This window comes from Colobus angolensis, unplaced genomic scaffold (genome assembly GCF_000951035.1).
Source record: "Colobus angolensis palliatus isolate OR3802 unplaced genomic scaffold, Cang.pa_1.0 Scaffold286, whole genome shotgun sequence".
Classification (NCBI taxonomy): Eukaryota; Metazoa; Chordata; class Mammalia; order Primates; family Cercopithecidae; genus Colobus; species Colobus angolensis.
Window position 1 is genome coordinate 1,820,942 of NW_012116110.1, and position 20,466 is coordinate 1,841,407.

At 35.4% G+C, this 20,466-nt stretch overlaps 1 protein-coding gene across 1 annotated transcript in view; it reads left to right on the top strand.

The window, feature by feature from the left end:
- The window catches only part of SMC5 (structural maintenance of chromosomes 5), a 116,081-nt gene that overhangs the window by 57,107 nt on the left and 38,508 nt on the right, over nucleotides 1–20,466 (top strand). The window contains exons 9-13 of the mRNA XM_011948899.1: nucleotides 2,028–2,283; nucleotides 4,080–4,234; nucleotides 9,338–9,451; nucleotides 18,495–18,589; nucleotides 19,202–19,334. Coding sequence (XP_011804289.1) covers nucleotides 2,028–2,283; nucleotides 4,080–4,234; nucleotides 9,338–9,451; nucleotides 18,495–18,589; nucleotides 19,202–19,334 — 753 coding nt within the window. The remainder of the gene's footprint in view (nucleotides 1–2,027; nucleotides 2,284–4,079; nucleotides 4,235–9,337; nucleotides 9,452–18,494; nucleotides 18,590–19,201; nucleotides 19,335–20,466) is intronic.

Genomic DNA, 20,466 nt, shown 5'->3' on the forward strand with positions numbered 1-20,466 from the left:
GCGCCCGGCCTGTTAGTGATTCTTAATTCTGTATCGTCTTTAGTGTTTAGTGATTCTTAATTCTATATTGTCATCTGTGACATGCCCATTTATTTTCCTGAATCCTTTGAATTTCCTGTTACCTATATTTTCTTTTACTTCTGTATGTTTGGTTATAGGAGAGAGGATCTGGGGATATGTGCATTTTGTTACTGCCAAAGCTAAATTTTTAGAAAGGAAAAATCAATACCCACATTTCAATAGGAGATGGGATAAAACGGTGGTATATCTGTATCACATGATGCACAAGATACTAGAATTTCATTTTGCAAGGACATAAGGGATAATGAAAAATTGCTCTCAATACATTGTTAGTGATGCCATTTAGTAAAAAGAATATATATTCTACAGGCAGATATAAGGAGGCATTAAAATGTAAAAGTTTACTGAGGCAGGCAGATCACCAGCTGGCCAACATGGAGAAAACCCAGCTCTATTAAAATACAAAAATTAGCCGGGCATGGTGGCTGGCACATGCCTGTGGCCCCAGCTACTCAGGAGGCCGAGGCACAAGAATCACTTGAACCCAGGTTGCAGTGAATCGAGATCGCACCACTGCACTCCAGCCTGGGCGATAGAGTGAGACTCTGTTTCAAAAAAAAGTGTAAGGACATTAAGATTATAAGTTATTTTTATTTGTTGTTAAGTCTCTGTATTTTCAGTAATGAATGCATTATAACTTTTATAATGAGGAAGGAGAGGGAGTAAATCTGGCTTGGAAATAAAGCCGGCTAAAACAGATTACGTGATGTGTTAAATTAATCTATTTTAATGCAAAATTGTAGTTGTAAAATGTAAATTGGGTGTATAAGTGTATATGTGTGAGTCTTAAAGAAAATCTTTACTCTGTCTTAGGTAGACCATGGTTTTGATAGAAATTTCACTGACATCAAGTGGCAACTTACATAGCTGGTTTTAAAAATATAATTTACCCTGAATATAAGTGAAGGAATCTAAACACATAGATTGATGATTAAAATCTCACAATATTAGTGTGAAGTATTGGTAGGAAATATTTCCATTGGAAGAAAATAGTTTATTTCTGTTTCAAATTACAGGTTGAGTATCTCTTATCCAAAATACTTGGGACCAGAAGTGTTTGGATTTCAGATTTTTTCAGATTTTGGAATGTTTGCATATACATAATGAGGTATCTTGAGAATACGAACCAAGTCTAAACACAAAATTCATTTATATTTCACATACACCTTATACACATAGCCTGAAGGTAATTTTGAATGATGTTTTTACTAATTTTGTATATAAACCAAAGTTTGTGTATGCTGAACCATCAGGAAATAAAGGTATCGCTGTTTCAGCCACCCATGTGGATGATCTGTGGTTGATGGCATCACCGTCATTCCTGACTCTGTATTTATATGCTACTCATAAACAATCATTTTTAAATACTTACTCACACATAAATACTTAACAGTAAAAACTGACATACAACTAATATAGTGAAAAAATAATGTGTTCTGGGTAATTTGTGGTGTCATGTCAGCACTAAAAAAATTTCAGATTTTGGAGAATTTTGGGTTTGGGATTTTTGGATTAGGGATATTCAACCTGTAATGGGATGACTTATAATCTTTATTATTTTTATTATTTATGGAAACTGTATCACATATGCCACATGACTGTTTTAATTTTGGTCTTACGGCAGGTAGTATCTACTTCCTGTAAATATTTAGAAATCCGTTAGGCTTTTAAAATCTTTTGTTTATTCAGGAAATATTTAATGAGTGCTAATTATATACTGAGCACCACTTGAAGTATTTGAGATATATTAGTGAATGTGTAAAACAAAGATACAGGTAGTCTGGTAGAACTGGTAATGTGCTAGTCTAATTCTCACAGGACACATTTTAGTGAGGAAAACACCTATGTTAGATTGTTTGCATTTTAAAAGCTGTATTACTACAAAAGTCTTATAAACTAAGAGAAAAACAGTCTCAAGTACTAACAACGTACTTTTGTTTTATTAGATTGAGGAAATTCAGCAGGCTTTAACAGTAAAGCAAAATGAAGAGCTTGACCGACAGAGGAGAATAAGTAATACCCGCAAAATGATAGAGGATTTGCAAAATGAACTAAAGACCACGGAAAACTGCGAGAATCTTCAGCCCCAGATTGATGCCATTACAAATGATCTGAGACGGATTCAGGATGAAAAGGCGTTATGTGAAGGCGAGATAATTGATAAGCGAAGAGAGAGGGAAACTCTAGAGAAGGAGAAAAAGAGTAAGTTTTTATAAAGTTAGAATGAAATGTTTATAAAATGTAGATATATCTCTGTTGATGGGCTTTCTTCTTCCGCTGGTAATTATTTCTATAAAATGTTCAAGTTGCCTTCTTGAGGAAGCTCAACTCAGTTCTTCCAGCGTCATACCTTAATTACCTATATCTATCGTGTACTGTAATTTGCCATGATAGCTGACCACTGTCTTCTGTCAGATTATGGCAGCTGATTTAATTCTCTATAAATGCCTAGCTTTATTTTCTTTACAAAGTCACTCACTATTACTCATATCAAATTTAAGCTCTTTATTCTAGCCTTCGTAACCTTCTGTTAGCTTAGTTCCTTGAAACCTGTCCAATTTCATCTTTGGTTTTCTTTTTTATAGACCATGTGAATAGATCTGTGGTATTTGGATAGGGATTTTATATTCTGTCTGCTCAATATATATGACAAAGATCAGTTTAAAAAAAACATTTTTATATGTTTATCAAAGTATTAGATGTGTACGGCGAACAAAAAAAAAAAGAAGAAGAAGAACTAGAAGGATTAGAAGGGAGGCACAGCCCCTTTTTTTTTTTACCTCCAAAGCCAATCAAGAGTAAGCACTTTTAACTCTTTAAGCAGATTTTTTCTAGTAGTCCTTCCATATATATCATGTTCTTATTTCACTATTGCTTGATTAATCAACTTTAGACACTATCTTTTTGTATTTACTCTAGATGTAGATTTTACCTTATAAAACATCTCTATTACAGTTCTTCAAATGGGATTGTTAATAATGATTTTTATTATTATAAATAATATACATATCTTTTTTTGGTCATTTAACAATTGTCAGTATTGCTTCAATCCACCCTTCATAAGCTATACATACTCCCTCCCATCCTTGCTTCTTACTTCCCTCCCTTCTGACATTCTAAATTATCTCATTTATACTCTGGTTTTTATATTTTCAAGGCCGAAAACATTTAGTGTTTTATGTGCTTTATTTATGGGTTAATTCTAGAAGTTTAGAAATACTAAGTATTGTTTATTAAACTTGCTCATGGTTGAACCAAGTAGTGCGTTATAATTAAATTTCCCTTCATTGATAGCTTTTAAAAAGCTTTTAATTTTTTTTTTTTAATTTGCTTTAGCATTTCCTTAAATGGAAGAGAGGAAAAAAAAGCTGTCTTATCAGGCATTCTCTTGAGTTCTGTAGCCTTCTGTCCTTCTCCTTGCATCTAAACTGGTTGATCTTGAGGCCTGCATGCTTATCATTTGTAATTTCTCTCATGCCTTTTCTGTGTTATAAACCTATTCCTGAATTCCATGTTCTTACATCATGGCCTTATTTTGTTGGAGTACATTTTCAGTAACCTTCTAAGAAGACATATTTGGGAATTAACTTCAGAGTCTTTTCACCCTTTAAAATATTCTTATTTCATCATCCCCCTTTTTTAGTTTTGTTGTATATACAATTCTAGAATGAAAATACTAATTTTTCTTCCAGAATTTTGAGGGTCTATTGCTATTTGTCTTTTGATAGGAAATGTAGTGTTTTCCTTGTGGGTTTGTTTGTTTGTTTTTGTAGGTTACCTGTTTTTTATATTTGATAGTTTCAGGATTTTGTGTTTTCCCAGGTTTTTGGACATTATAGAATGATTTGTTCAGGTCACATCTTTTCCACTATGTGAAGTACTTGCTGAATGGTGTTTGTAACCTTTAGATCTAGGGTATTCTTTTGTATTATTATTAGATTATTCCACTAATTAAAATTTTCAGAGAAACAAGACTTTGTTTTGTTTTACAATTTTAGGTGTGGATGATCATATTGTACGTTTTGACAATCTTATGAATCAGAAGGAAGATAAGCTAAGACAGAGATTCCGTGATACGTATGATGCTGTTTTATGGCTAAGAAGTAACAGAGACAAATTTAAACAAAGAGTCTGTGAGCCCATAATGCTCACGGTAAGCAACCTTGTTCATCTTGGTGGTGTTTGTTGTATTATTGTAATCATTATAGATTTTTGTTTTAAGACATTTAGTCCCAATATTACCCTGGTTTTACATGATCTGACTTGTGGCATCTGGCATACTGCTGAATCCATCCATGAGCTTTTTAAAGGTTTCCTGATTAATGAGGGTAATAACTGTCATAAAACCTGTGCGTTTTTCTAGAAAGAGGTATGAAACCAGCAACTTATTGACCTAGAATCGTGTAGAAAATTAGTATGGTTAGCTGGTTCCTTTAGGCACTTGTTATCAGATTATAGCAGGGATTAGATTAAAACCTGCTGAAGAGGTAGAAAGCTGCTGTAAATATGTTGATTAAAGGAAAAAATCTAAGAGGATAGGCAAGAAAATCACCTGCTACAAAGAAAGGGCATTCTTAGGATTTCGAAAATGAAACCAGTACTTTATCGACATCATAAAATATTTGATAGCTTTTATTGATGATTGTGGGTCATCAAGAATAGGTGAAGCTCTGTTTAATAAATCATCTAATGAAGTGTGACCATGGATTTACTAAGATGATTGCCATCCAGACTCTTTAAAATAGTAAGTTTTGGACACATAAAAAGGTGAAATAGTAAAAAACTAACATTCTTTGGTAATGATATGTTAGAGTAAACTTAAAGCTTATCCTAAGATTACATAAGGATTATTTTTGCTAGAGAGTTTTTTTTCGTTAGAAAAGAATACATCCTTTCAGGATTCTTGAAAAATTCTATTCTCTGTAACTCATGTTTGTGTTATACTTTATTAAAAATCATTTTATATAGTTTTCAATTTTTTACCATATCTTAAATTGGCAAAGTTAATATTCATAACACTCTCTTATTCACGTATTATTAGAATATTAGAATATTTTTGCTAGATCAAGAAGAGAATTTCTATTTTAGATGCGACATCTAAAATAGCAGACATTTGATTAGTCTGATGAGGATTGAAAGAAAGTGTAAGAAAAAATACCGTGACCCTTATAAAAGTTATAATGCAGGTGTAATTGTTAACATTTTTACTAAAATGCCAGTGTCAAAATAATACTTCAGAACTGTATTAGATTTGTCTCTTCTTGTCATTTGATTTTCTAATAGTAGCATATATCACCAAGTCAGATTACTAGCTGGCATATATTTCCATTTTAAATTACATTCGAATCTTTGAGATAAAGAGATATATTCTGCTTTTTACCCTTTTCAAACTAACCTTTCACCTTTCCTGCCACCTTCCTGCATTCATATCTTCCATGCAGTTTACTCACCTTTCTAGGTCTAGTTGAAATGCCACTACCATCATACGCAAGTGAGCAATATGCAAACTTAAAATTTTAGTCATATAAATGGTTATTTAGCAGTCTATTTCTATGATTTATTTTTAACGATTCCAATCTAGAATTGGAGAAGTGTACAAAGGTTTACATATGAACTCCTCACAGTAGTGGTTATCATAGCAAAATGATGGAGGAAAAAAAGAAAATTTATGAAGATACTGATTAAATAAATTACTTTATATCCTTATAATGGAATACTATGCAGCCCTTAAAATGTTGCTGTAGGTCTCTTTTTACTAATATAAAAATAAATTTGTGACATATTAGTAGATCATAAAATAGGTTATGGAATAGGATGTATGGAAAAATTTTGTTTAAAAAATCATAAAGCAGAAAGCTGCCATCAACCACCAGATCATCACAGAGTGCTGCATCTCCTATATCTACCTATCTCTATCTTGCTACTTTGATTGTGGTGATATGACTGTGAAATTCTTTGGAGAACTTTGACAAATACTTTATTCACTGAACTCATGAAGCGAGGGAACATCCCAAGAAACTGGAACCTGCAGAACCAACAAGATGTCTAAATCTTCCTTAAGGGCCGGGCACGATGGCTCACGCCTGTAATCCAGCACTTTGGGAGGCCGAGGTGGGCGGATCACCTAAGGTCAGGAGTTCAAGACCAGCCTGGCTAACATGGTGAAACCTCATCTCTACTGAAAATATAAAAATAGATCGGGCATGGTGGCTCACGCCTGTAATCCCAGCACTTTGAGAGACTGAAGGGGCAGATCATGAGGTCAGAAGATCGAGACCATCCTGGCCAACGTGGTGAAACCCCATCTCTACTAAAAATCCAAAAATTAGTAGGGCATGGTGGTGCATGCCTGTAATCCCAGCTACTCGGGAGACTGAGGCAGGAGAATCGCTTGAACCAAGGAGTTGGAGGTTGCAGTGAGCTGAGATCACGCCACTGCAATCCAGGCTGGTGACAGCTAGACTCTGTCTCAAGAAAAAAGAAAATATAAAAATTAGCTGGGCATGGTGGCATGTGCCTGTAGTCCCAGCTACTTGGGAGGCCGAGGCAGGAGAATAGCTTGAACCCGGGAGGCGGAGGTTGCAGTTAGCCACGATCATGCCACTGCACACCAGCCTGGGTGACAGGGTGAGACTCCATCTTATAAAAATAAATAAACAAACAAACAAACAAATAAATCTTCCTTAAGGATATCAGGGAAACCTCCAAACTGTGAATGCAATAGACTGTGTATTACACTTGGAAAAAAGTGTAAATAAGTCACTACTGGAACCACACAAACTGGCCAGTGACCAAAATGACCCCACTTGTGTGACTTCCTTGAGTCTTCCTGAGCAGGTAAATTCCGTCAAAGAATTGGATTGTCATGTAAACCAGTTTATATAAGCTGGGGGCCTTGGAATCTGATGTGGCAGAATATTTCTAATAAATATACCTTGGGGCCAGAAGCGTTGGCTCATGCCTATAATTCCAGCATTTTGGGAGGCCAAGGCAGGAGGACCACTTGAGTCCAAGAGTTTGATACCAGCCTAGGCAACATAGTGAGACCCTGTCTCTACAAAAATAAAAATTAGCTGAGCGTGGTGGCATGCACCTATAGTCCTAGCAACTCAGGAGGCTGAGGTGAGAGGATTGCTTGAGCCTAGGAGGTCAAGGCTGCAATGAGCCGTGATCACACCACTGCACTCAGCCTGGGCAACACAGAGTGAGACCCTGTCTCAAAATAAAATAGAAAAAAAACTATATAATCTGGGAGAATGTGATCATGAGAGCTAAGTCCTAGACTGGCTTGTTTATAGCTTTTTTTTTTTTTTAAAAGATGACTTTCTGTGGTCATTTTGGAGTTACTTTTACCCTTTCTATAAGTTATCGTAAACATCCACATACATTTTCTTTTATTTGTGTCATTTCTTCCAATAAAGTAATTTAGTACCTCCCGCCCCCCGCCTGAAATTGTGAAACAATAGGCTCGTTGTTTATAGTGTTTATGCCTGGATGATAGTTTTCATGTGGTTTTAATTTTTGTGTGTATCTGTTCTCTCATTTTTCTATACTTATTGATACTCTGTCATTTAAAATAGCACTATTGGCCAACATTTATGTGACAAGCACTGTACTATTATTTTAATTATGTTCTCTCTTAATCCATATTTAGTTCTATGAGGTGTAAACTGTTTTACTATGTCCATCTTACAGATGAAAGTAATGAACGTTTTTGAGATTTAGGTAGTACTTGAGCAAGATCAAGCATATGATTTGAAAGGATGTCTGTCTGACCTCAGAGCCCAAACTCTTAGCTAGTTTGCTTTGTAATAGATTATAGTACATAAATACCTCCCCTTTTATTATTTTTTCAAGAAAGCTGATTTCCATGTTTTGGAAATAATCAATCTCTAAAATTCCATAGATAGTACTTTTTATATTTATATGCTTCTCTTAATGGGAGTTTTATCATGCTCTGCTTTTGACATACTTATTCATCTGCAATAAATAATAGATTATGTAATTCCAGAAGTAGCTTTTTCCCTAACCTATCTTAGTGTCTTCCATAGCATTGAGCCTCACATGCAGAATTGTCTAATTCATATTTTTACTTTATTTTACTTTTTAGAGACAGTTTCCCTCTGTCGCCCAGGATGGAGTGCAGTGTCACCATCATACCTCACTGTAACCTCAAACTCCTGGGCTTATGCGATCTTCCCACCTCAGCCTCTCAGGTAGAGCCATCACACCTGGCTAATTTTTTTTATTTTTTTTATTTTTTTTTAGAGACAGGGTCTCACTTTGTTTCCTAGGCTGGTCTCAAACTCTGGCTTCCAGTGTTAGTTATCCTCCTGTCTTGGCCTCCCAAAGTGTTGGGGTTATCAGTGCTACCACGCCTGACCCAGTTGATGTTTTTAAAATAGATCAATAGGTCGGGCACGGTGGCTCCTGCCTGTAATTCCAGCACTTTGGGAGGCCAAGGCATGCCAATCACTTGAGGTCAGGAGTTTGAGACCAGCCTGGCCAACATGATTAAACCCTGTCTCTACTAAAAATACAAAAATTAGCTGGGCATGGTGACGTATGCCTGTAGTCCCAGCTACTCGGGAGGCTAAGGCACGGGAATTGCTTGAACCCGGGAGGGAGAGGTTTCAGTGAGCTGAGATCATGCCATTGCATTCCAGCCTTGGTGGCAGAGAAAGACTCTGTCTCAAAAAAGTAAAAAAAAAATGAAGAAAAAAGTAAAGTAGATCAATAAGATTATGTTCCGGTGATGTAAAATTCAAGTTTCTCTTGAGGGCAGTAATAGTTACAAATAAATCATAGCAAGGTTTTTTTTTTTCCCCATTAGTTTTATAAAGTTTAAAGTTCTTTGTGTTTTTGTACCTATCAGTTATTCCATCTATGAATAACTCTTGATTAAGAAAATATGAAAAGTGTAGGGAACGATAAGAAATGTTTACACTCAAGTCACAATCTAAGACTGTTTGAAATATTTTCAATGTGTTCACTAGAAAGGAACTAAAGTTATTTCTTAGATGGTATCAAAATCAATATGCACTGTTCAAATCTTGGCCTTTGTTTAACCATGTAGTGTATTAATTGTTTCTGAGTAATGGATTAGATGTTTTAAAATAACTCTTTGATACCAACTTCTTTTTTTTATCTTCTCTTTTCTCAAGTATTACAATCTAATTAAATCCAATTTTAATATAAACATGTTTTAATGATCAGTTGGGTTTCATGAAATTCGACCTTTTGTTTGTTTGTTTAGATCAATATGAAAGATAATAAAAATGCCAAATATATTGAAAATCATATTCCATCAAATGACTTAAGAGCCTTTGTATTTGAAAGTCAAGAAGATATGGAGGTTTTCCTCAAAGAGGCAAGTACTAACCAACATAACACTTTGATTCACTTGACTCTTACCTTTCAGCGCTGAAGTTTTAACTTCGCTAGAGCAAAATGTGATAGCTAATTTTACCACCAGTTCACTCTCATGCAAAATCACTGTTTTGCTAATTTCTTTCCTATTTTTGGCATTGTGGGTCAATTGATTTGCTTTATAAAAGGAAACCAGCCCATAATATTCCATCTGTAACGTTTTGAAATTATCATTTGAAATTAATGTGAAGAGTAATTCTGTCATGTTTTAAGAAAACAAAACATAATGGACCTTTGGTCTTGGACATCCTTTTTTTGAAAATGTACTGTAATGAACTCAGTTTTACTTTGAAAGGAAAATCAGTACAATGTTGCTTATTAATATAAATAAAACTTCTTTAAAAAGAATGAGAACCCTGTATCTGTCTAGAGAAAGGCCACTGACCAAGAATCTAAGCCGCTGAAAGACGGTAAGGCCTAGTAGTTAAGAATGTATACTTCATAGCTGGGCTACCAGGATTTGAATTCTGGGATTGCTTCTAACTTGGGTAAATTGCCTAAATGTTTTATGCCTCAGTTTCCTTGTGTGTAAAATGAAGGATAACATTATCTACTTCAAGAGATGGTTGTAAGGATTAAGTCAGTTAATAAATGTAAAGGTACTTATAGCAGTAGTTATTAACTCTTATCATTATTATAATGTTATATAATCCACATAACATGTAGTATAATATCTTGTTAGCTATATATGACATCCTTATATATATATGGTTAGCTATATGTTGTATTGTCTGTAAGACTTCCTACTCCTTTTGCATGTCTTCTATTTCTTTAAAAGGCTTATATAGAAAGGTTAGGTTTAGATTCTTTTGTATATCTTGTTTAAACAATTTTGTTAATTGGTCTAAGTGAGGAGAGGATTCTGAATCAGCTCAGGTGGTCCTGTGTTTCTCTGGTACACAAGTGCTTGGAAAGAGTCTTGACTTGCTTTAGCTTTTATCATATTACCCTACTTCTGGTTTGGGAGTGGCAAGTTATGTGAACATAAAGGTGACTGGATAAAAAGGCTAGCTGTATAAAATTATAAAATAGACTCCAAAAAGTTAAAAATTTGTGTATGTTGGAGCTGTTTAAGCCTAACCAGTGATTTATCAATCTGATGAAAGAGCTCAGTGGAGAAGTCAAGTTGCTTGGGTTGCATGTCTTTTAAGACATGATATATTGTAAAGTGCATGCAGTCAGGTGTAATTAAATGATCTCTATTTTGCAAATGGCCCGCTTAGCCTGTTACTTTTCCTTGTGTCAAAAACTCATTCTGCCTCTGCACTAAGGATTTAAAACATACGTTGATGATACAATATAGATTCCTGATCATTTGACCTGGATTCATTTTTCTTGTATTTTAACAGTTTTCCATAGCTGCTTATCAGATAGAATCAGAACTTTCTTCTATAATTTGCATGTATATTTTAAATTGTGAAATTTATTCTATATAACCTTCTCCTGTAATTGTATATACTAGAGTACCATTTCTCATCCTTCAGTAAATTGCAAATCATCTTCACGATTTTTGCCATTTCTACATACTATTATGTGCAACGTAATTTTTGCCAAATCTGAGTACTACCTATAGTTTTATTTCTTGTTTTTCTTTCAGTCACCTCACTTTTTGTTACTCAAACAAAATCTTCTAAAAGGAAATACATCATTACAAAGTTAAAAACAAATAATAGGCCCGGCGTGTTGGCTTATGCCTCTAATCCCAGCACTTTAGGAGGCCAAGGCAGACAGATCACTTGAGGTCAGGAGTTCGAGACCAGCCTGGCCAATGTGGTGAAATCTCGTCTTTGTTACAAATACGAAAATTAACCAGGTGGGGTGGTGTGCACTATTTTTTCCCTTTGTAATTTTTTGTGTGGAGATACTTTGAGATTGCAGATATTCTGTTCCTCATGAAATCTTACCTAGTAGGTTTAAGAGCCATTAGTGATTCTAGCTCTGTCATTCCTTCTGTGTTTATTAGTTAGCATTCTACCTATAAGAAAGAACTTTTTCTTCTCTTCCATTTATTTGTTTGTTGTATCAGTATAGATTCATAGAATTGTTTTACGTATTTTAATTCATTACTTTTTTTTTTTTTTTTGAGATGGAGTTTTGCTCTTGTTGCCCAGGCTGGAGTGCAATGGCATGCTCTTGGCTCACTCCAACTTCTGCTTCCCATGTTCAAGCAATTATCCTGCCTCAGCATCTCGAGTAGCTGGGATTACAGGCATCCACCACCATGCCCAGCTAATTCTTTATATTTTTAGTGGAGACAGGGTTTCGCCATGTTGTCCAGGCTGGCCTTGAACTCCTGACCTCAAGTGATCTGCCCACCTCGGCCTCCCAAAGTGCTGGAATTACAGACATGAACCACCATGCCTGGCCAATTCATTACTATTTTAATGCTCAAATTGCCCCATATTTGGCCAGTGAGACCATTTTCAGGTTGACTCCTGTGTCATTTTGATATGTTGCCATTGTATTTTGAGCATTTCTTTCTTTTTGCCATAGTAAGATGTTACAGGCACATCTTGAATGTATCCTTTTGGGCCTTATAATCAGTCCTTTAACCAAAAATCCTATTTTCTTTTAGACACCGAGCTCTGGATACTAGGTGTTTTCATTGCTGCTGATATCTCATTGCTTCTAAGTCCTAACATGCAAACCTTTATGTCTATATTTATTTCCATATTTATCTCGAGACCAGATACCATATGTACACCATGAATTCACGCTACTGCTTTCAGTTGCAGTCCAACTTTGGAGTACCTTCTAGTCTTTCTCCTTTGCATATTTGTAATTCTCTTCTGTATTAGTGAAAAACATAGCTCCCCTTACCATCAGTGTATTTAGTAATTTGTTCAAGCCTAGAATCCTCTGAAAATAGTTCAAGAATTGCTAATCTGTGCTACCGTGAAATTCCTCCATCCCACATGCCTCTATTAATGTCTCTCAACATTTTTTCTTTTTCATTGTATGTTTTACACATCTCTTGTTAAATGTGTATTTCACTGTCTAATTTTAAAATACATTTTTTAACACTATCATAAATGGGTTTCTAAAATGCATTTTCTAATTTTACATTGCTAGTACGTAGACGTATCGATTTTTTTAAACATTGACCTTATATCTTGTGACACTGTTGAATTTACATTAAATTCTGGTACAGACATACAAGAGATATAACAGATTTATAAAGCAAATATTGCTGTAAAGCAAGTCATAACAAACTTTTTGGCTTCCCAGTATATATAAAAGTTATGTTTATACTATTTGTGTCTATTAAGTGTGAACAGCATTATGTCTATAAAATGTACATACTTTAAAAATACTTTCTTGCTAAAAAATATTAACAATCATCTGAGCCTTCAGTGAGTTTAATCTTGTTGGTAGTGGAGGATTTTGCTTCCATATTGATAGCTGCTGACTGATTAAGGTGGTGGTTGCTGAAGTTTGGAGTGGCAGTGGCATTTTCTTAAATAAGATAACAATAAAGTTTGCCACATTGATCAACTCTTCCTTTCACAGAAGATTTCTCTGTAGCATGCGATAGCATTTTACCCATAGCAGAATTTTTTTCCTTTTTTTTTTTTGAGACAGGGTCTTCCTCTGTCATGCAGACTAGAGTGGAATGGCCTCCCAAAGTGCTGGAATTATAGGCATGAGCCACTGCGCCCAGCCTAGAATTTCTTTCAGAATTGGAGTTGATCCTTTCAGACCCTGCCTCTACTTTATCACCTAAATTTATGACATATTCTAAATCGTTTGTTGTAATTTCAACAGTGTTCCCAGCATCTTCACCAGAAGTAGTTTCCATCTCAAAAAACCATTTTCTTTGCTCATCCATAAGAAGCTACTCCTCCTCCATTCAAATTTTATCCTGAGATTGCAGCAATTCAGTTACATCTTTGGGCTCCACTGCTAATTCTAGTTCTCTTGCTGTTTCCACCACATCTGCTGTTACTTCTTCCAAAGAAGTCTTGAACCTCTCAGTGTCATCCCTGAAGGCTGGAATCAGTTTCTTTCAAACTTCTGTTAATGTTGATATCTTGAGACCTCCTCCCATGAATCAAACATGTTCTTAATGGCATCTAGAATGATGAATCTTTTTTTTTTTTAGAGACAGGGTCTTGCTCTGTTGCCCAGGCTGGAGTGCAGTGTCACAATCTTGGCTCCCTGCACCTCCACCTCCTGGGTACAAGCAATTCTGCCTCGGCTTCCTGAGTAGCTGGGATTACAGGTGTGCGCCACCACGCCCAGCTGATTTTTGCATTTTTTAGTAGAGATGGGGTTTTGCCATGTTGGTCAGGCTGGTCTCAAACTCCTGACTTTAGGTGATGTGCCCACCTCAGCCTCCCAAAGTGCTGGGATTACAGGTGTGAGCCACCGCACCCGGCCGATGAATCTTTTTTAGAAGGTTTTTTATTTACTTTGCCCAGATCCATTAGAGGAGTCGTTATCTGGGGCAGCCATAAGTAGCCTTGTGAAATGTGTTTCTTAATAAGACTTGAAAGTCGTAATTACTCCTTGATCCATGAGCTGCAGATTGGATGTTGTGTTAGCAGACATGAAAACAACATTAATCTACATGTACATCTCCATCAGACCTCTTGGGTGACTAGGTACATTGTCAGTGATCAGTAATATTTGGACAGGCGTCTTTTTTTTCTGAGGAGTAGGTCTCAACAGTGGGCTTAAAATACTCAGTAAACCATGCTGTAAATAGATGTGCTGTCATCCAGGCTTTGTTGTTCAACTTACAGAGCACAGGCAGAGTAGATTTAGCATAATTCTAATGGGCCCTAGGATTTTTTGGAATGGTTAAATAAGCATTGGCTTCAACTTAAAAGTCAGTAGATACATTCATCCCTAGCAAGAGTCAGCTTTCCTTTGAAGTTTTGAATCTAGTCATTGATTTCTTTTCTCTAGTTATAAAAGTCCTAGATGGCATTCCCTTCCAATAGAAGGCTGTTGGTTCTACATTGAAAATCTGTCATTTAGTGTAGCCACCTTCATCAGTGATCTTAGCTAGATCTTCTGGATAACTTGCTGCAGCTTCTACATCAGCATTTGCTGTTTCAGCTTACACTTTTATGTTATGGAAATGGCTTCTTCCCTTAAACGTCATGAACCAACCTCTGCTAGCTTCAAGCTTTTCTTCTCTCACCTTTTTCAGCCATCAAATAATTGAAAAGAGTTCAGGCTTGCTCTGGATTAGGATTTGGCTTAAAGGGATGTTGTGACTGCTTTGATCGTCTATTCAGACCACTAAAACTTTCTTCAGATCTGCAGTAAGGCAATTTTGCTTTCTTTTTTGTGTTTACACTGGAGTAGCACTTCTAATTTCCTTCAAGAACTCTTCCTTTGCATTCACATCTTGGCTAGCTTTCAGCCTGGCTCAGCTTTTGTCATACCTTCCTCACTAAGCTTTATTTTTAGCTTTTGATTTAAAGTGAGAGACATGTGACTCTTCTTTTCCCTTGAACACTTAGAGACCATTGTAGGGTTATTAATTGGTCTGATTTCAGTCAGGGAAATGTGTGTCAGGGAATAGGGAGACCCAAGGAGAGGGAGAGGGACTGGAGAACAGATGGTCATTGAAACAATCAGAACATACACAGCATTTATCGATTAAGTTCACTGTCTTACCTAGGTGTGGTATGTGGCATTCCAGTTACAATGGCAGTATCAAAGATCACAGATCACTATATAACACATACAACAATAATAAAAAAGTTGGGAGAATTACCAGAATATGACACAGAGACACAACAAGATGAGCACATCCTGTTGGAAAAATGGCATTATAGACTTTTTTTGACATAGGGTTGCTGCAAACCTTGAATGTGTTAAAAAAAAAATAAAATAAAATAAAAAACTTTTTAAACCAGTCAAATTTAGCAGTGGGAGGTTGTATAGCAACTTTAATGACACTATGTTAATAACTTCTGATAACCCACTACCATTGGACCAGCCAAAAAAAATGTTTTTTTAACGTGATATCTTTGAAGGTCAGTAAAGCAAAGCACAATAAAATGAGGTGTGCCTATGGTTGCTTTGTAGAGTCCATAGGACTTTCTGTGTAGAAAGTCCTGTCTTTTGCACATAGGTCATTTTACTTTTTTTTCTAATCTTTTATTTTTTTATTGTGCATTATTACATTTACTCATACCTCCAGGACAGTGTTGAGGAGAAATGATGTATTAGTCCATTTTCACACTGCTACAAAGAACTGCCTGTATTAGCCGGGCACAGTGGCGGACACCTGTAATCCCAGCTACGCAAGAGGCTGAGACAGGAGAATCACTTGAACCTGGGAGGCAGAGGTTGCAGCGAGCTGAGATTGTGCTACTGCAGTCCAGCCTGGGTGACAGAGTGAAGACAGTATCTCAAAAAAAAAAAAAAAAAGAACTGCCTGAGACTGGGTAATTTATAAACAAAAGAGGTTTAGTTGACTCACAGTTCTGCATGGTTGAGGAGGCCTCAGGAAGCTTACAATCATGGTGGAAAGCAAAGAAGAAGTAAGGCACATCTTACATGGCAGCAGGAGAAAGAGTGTGGGCAGGGAACTGCAACAGACTTTTAAACCATCAGATTGTGTGAGAACTCACAATCACGAGAACAGCGTGGGGGAAACTGTCCCCATGATCCAATCACCTCCCACCAGGTCCCTCCCTCAGCATGTGAGATTGTATTTTGGAATGAGATTTGGATGGGAACACAGAGCCAAACTATATCAAATGACAAGATTAGACACCCTTACTTGTTTCCAGACTTAGGAGGAAAGCACTTAGTATTTCATCATTAGGTATGAGGTTTGTTGTAGATTTTCCACAAATGCTCTTTGTTAGGTTGAGAAAGTTCCCTTGTCTACCTGTTTTACTGAGAATTTTTATTATAAATGGATGTCAAGTTTTGTCAGATGGTTTCCTGCACCTGCTAAGATGATCATATGGCTTTTGCATTTTATTTTGTTAATATGATAAATTAGATTGGTTGATTTTTGACTGTTACATCAGTCTGGCATTCCTGGCATAAACTCCGCTTGGTCAATGTATACTGTTCATACATTGCTGGATTCTGTTTACCAGTATTTTACAAAGGATTTTTGCTTTTGTATTCCTGAGGGATATTGGTTTATAGACTTTTTTGTAATGTTTTTGTCAAGAGTTTGGCATAAGAGTTATGTTGGTACATAAAATGACTTGGGAAGTGTTTCATCCTTCTGTTTTCTGCAGAGTCTTGGTATTATTGCTTCCTTAACTGTTTTATCAAATTTATCAGTGAAAACATCTTAGTATAGACTTTTTCTTCGTTAGAATTTTTATAGCAAATTGAGTTTCTCTAATACATGTAAAGGCTGTTTCAGCTTTTTTTTTATCTTTAAATTTGGCAAAATGTGTTTTTAAGAATTTTTTTCCAATTCATCTAAGTTATTCATGTTTTTGGCATGAAGTTTTTCATGATATTATCTTTTTAATGTTTTAGGATCTTTCATCAGTGAATTTTTCATTTCAGCTTTTGCATATTTTAGTTCTAGAATTTTCATTTAATTCTCTTTATTCTGTCTGCTGAGATTCTCCACCTGTTGATGATAATAAACCATAGTTTTCTTGAACATGTGTGTGTATATATATAATAGCTACATTAAACTTCTTTGCTAGTTCTAACATCTAGGTCTTTGTGGAATCAGTTCCCCTTAGTTGCTTTTTCTCTTGACTATGGTGGCATTTTATTCTTATGCTTAGTAGTTGGGGTTTTTTGTTTTGTTTTTGTTTTTGTTTTGAGACAGAGTTTCGCTCTTGTTGCCCAGGCTGGAGTGTAATGGCGTGATCTCGGCTCACTGCAACCACTTCCTCCTGGGTTCAAGCAATTCTCCTGCCTCACCCTCCCAAGTCGCTGAGATTACCGGCGCCCCATACCACACCCAGCTAATTTTTTTGTATTTTCAGTAGAGACAGGGTTTCACCATGTTGGTCAGGCTGATCTTGAACTCCTGACCTCAGTTGATCCACCCGCCTCAGTCTGCCAAAGTGCTGGGGTTACAGGTGTGAGCTACCGTGCCTGGCCAGTAATTTTTTATTATATTCTGGAATCATAGGTAATAACACAGTAGAGACTGGATTCAATTGTCTTCTTCCAAAGAGACTAGAAGGTAGTTAACTTAGCTGGATTTAAACTCCAAACTCTGTCAAGCAATGGACAGCAACTGAAATCTCCGGTCAGTGGAGATGATTGTTGTTGTTGTTGTTGTTTTAGTTTTAGCCTCCCACTTGTTGCTTTCCTTCAATCCCCTGGAATTTTTGCACTCATAGTTCATGGGGTAGCCAAGGATTTAGATGGGCGTTTATAGGCAGATTTTGAGGCTTCTCACTTTGCAGGTCCCTTCCAAGAATTTACCCTCTCAGTTTACAGTCATTCTAGTCACCCCAAACTCCATCCTTCCATCCTATGATTCCTCGAGCCAGAAAGACTGCAGCTTTCTACTGGAATTCTTTCCCCACTCCTGATGCTCCAGATTGGGGAATGCCCCCAAGCCACAAGCCACAAGCCACATAAACACAAATCTCACCTAGTGCTATTCTTTCAGATGTCAACTCCTTTCCAACTTCTTTCTTTTGTCCATCTCCAGTGCCTTAAAATAATTGTTTTTAAGATTTTGGCCAGAGTTTACAATCATTGTAGAAAAGTTAGTCCAATACAAGATAATCTACCAATAATGTAAGCATAACTATCTCCCTTCTGTATTATTTTGAAGTAATTCCCAGACATTCTATTTCACCTGTAAATATTTTGGTATGTATCTCTGAAAGAAGTGGACTCTTTATGAATACACATAACTATAGTATTATCACAGTAAAAAACTTTATACTAACATCTAATATGCCATGTTTGAGTTTCTTATCCGTCCCACAAATGTCAGTAGGAATATGGTAACTATAAATCATTTCAGTAGAGAATATATGGTAATTAAAATAATACTTTCTTTTCCCTATATTCAGGTTCGTGACAACAAAAAATTAAGAGTAAATGCTGTTATTGCTCCCAGGAGTTCGTATGCAGACAAAGCACCTTCAAGATCTTTAAATGAACTTAAGTAAGTCTTGAAAATATTAAGATTTATTTAAATATTGAATTATTCAACATTTATTGTTACATAAATAAGCTATTACAAGCTGTATTATTTCCTTTTAAGATCGCTTAAGTTGAATATAAGGAAAAATTCAGGCACAAGACCATGATATAGTTAGCATACAGCGAGTATGATGCGATATGATGTTTCAAATCTGCAGAACAATACTAAACTGTTTAATAAAAGATGCTAAAGTAGTTGGTTAGTTATTGGGAAAAATGAAATGATAAATTATCACTTCATAATGCAGAAATAATTTCCAAAAGGACTAAATGTAAAAAACTTTAATTATAAAATAATTATAAGTAAATATCTTAACTTGGAATATAAATAAGCATTCTAAACATAATAGAAGAAATTTAAAAAGAGTAGTTTGTAATCATAAAAAGCTTAAGCTTTTCTGGTAAGCGAATAAGTCATAAGTGATTTTAAAATATAAAAAAAAAGAAAAAAGACTTTTCCTGTGTCATTGTTGAAATAATGTGTGTTTTACTTATTGTTTTTTGGTGGTTTATCAACTCTGTTTTTTTAACGATATTTTAAGAAGAAAAATCTAATCAATACTTTTCCTTTCAGACAATACGGATTTTTCTCTTATTTGAGAGAATTATTTGATGCACCTGATCCTGTAATGAGTTACCTTTGCTGTCAGTATCATATTCACGAAGTTCCTGTAGGAACTGAAAAGACCAGAGAAAGAATTGAACGGGTAAGGAAGTAGTGAATCATGTACTGAATCATGTACCAAAAATGTAGTTTTGTTAAAACTTCTTAGCTAAAGGCAAGCAAAATGTGTCAGAATTTAAGTAAGTCTGTTGTTTTTAACCATGCAGAAATTATCTTTGTATTATTTTCCATGTGACATAAAACATTGACTGTTAACTAATACATTATGAGAGGAGTGATGTGGAGTTAACTAGAATAAATACTTAATACATTTAGGGTAATTCAGTAAAGTTAAAACCTGAAAAGAGATACCTTGTACACTAACCTGATTCTGCCTTGCTTGGTAAACCTATGTTAAAGCATTATATTAGTAGTTTAGTCTTTTAAATTATTATATGTGAGATTATTTTTAAGACAAATTATACTTTAGAATGGCAGGCTGGGGTATTAAACTGTTTTTGGTCAACCTTCCTTTTCTTAAAACTTATAATTAAGATTATCTCATGTATGAATGACCACTCCTCATAGGATTTGTTTGACTAGTACATACAGCCACAGAAACTCCTGGTTTCTGTATTCTGCTAGTACTGTTTGGAATTTTATTCTTTACAATCTCTGTGACTCCAAACCATATGACTTTTATCACAGGCAGAAACAGAAAGGAAATCTCTCCTGGAACAGGCTTTTCCAGTATTAATACCAAGTTGCTGTATTAATACTGCTTATAAGCATCTAATAACCAATTATAGACCTAACTACTACTTATAATATTTAATTTATTAAAAAATATGTTTTAAATTTCTAACAACCAGTATATAAATATTCCTAAGATGATTCATTTGGGGGCTATCTATACTTCATTAACAGAAGATATCATTACCAACTCATTTTGCAAAAACAAGTCACTTACAGTAAGTTGCCTGCCTTTGATTAGAATTGTATCATATTATGGTAATCATTCGTGAAAACCAAAAGTAGAAGTCTCTATGTGGATATACTACTTTTTTTTCTTAATTCATTGAGGTTTAGAAAAGAGGACAAGACCATATGCATAGACCAAACCAATTTTTGTCAAAGTTTTAAAGGTAAATGGGGCTCTCTCTGAAAGTAAGATTAGTAGGACTTTTTTACTAACGCAGAGAGACAATAAAAAGGTTGATAAGGACTTTTAAACT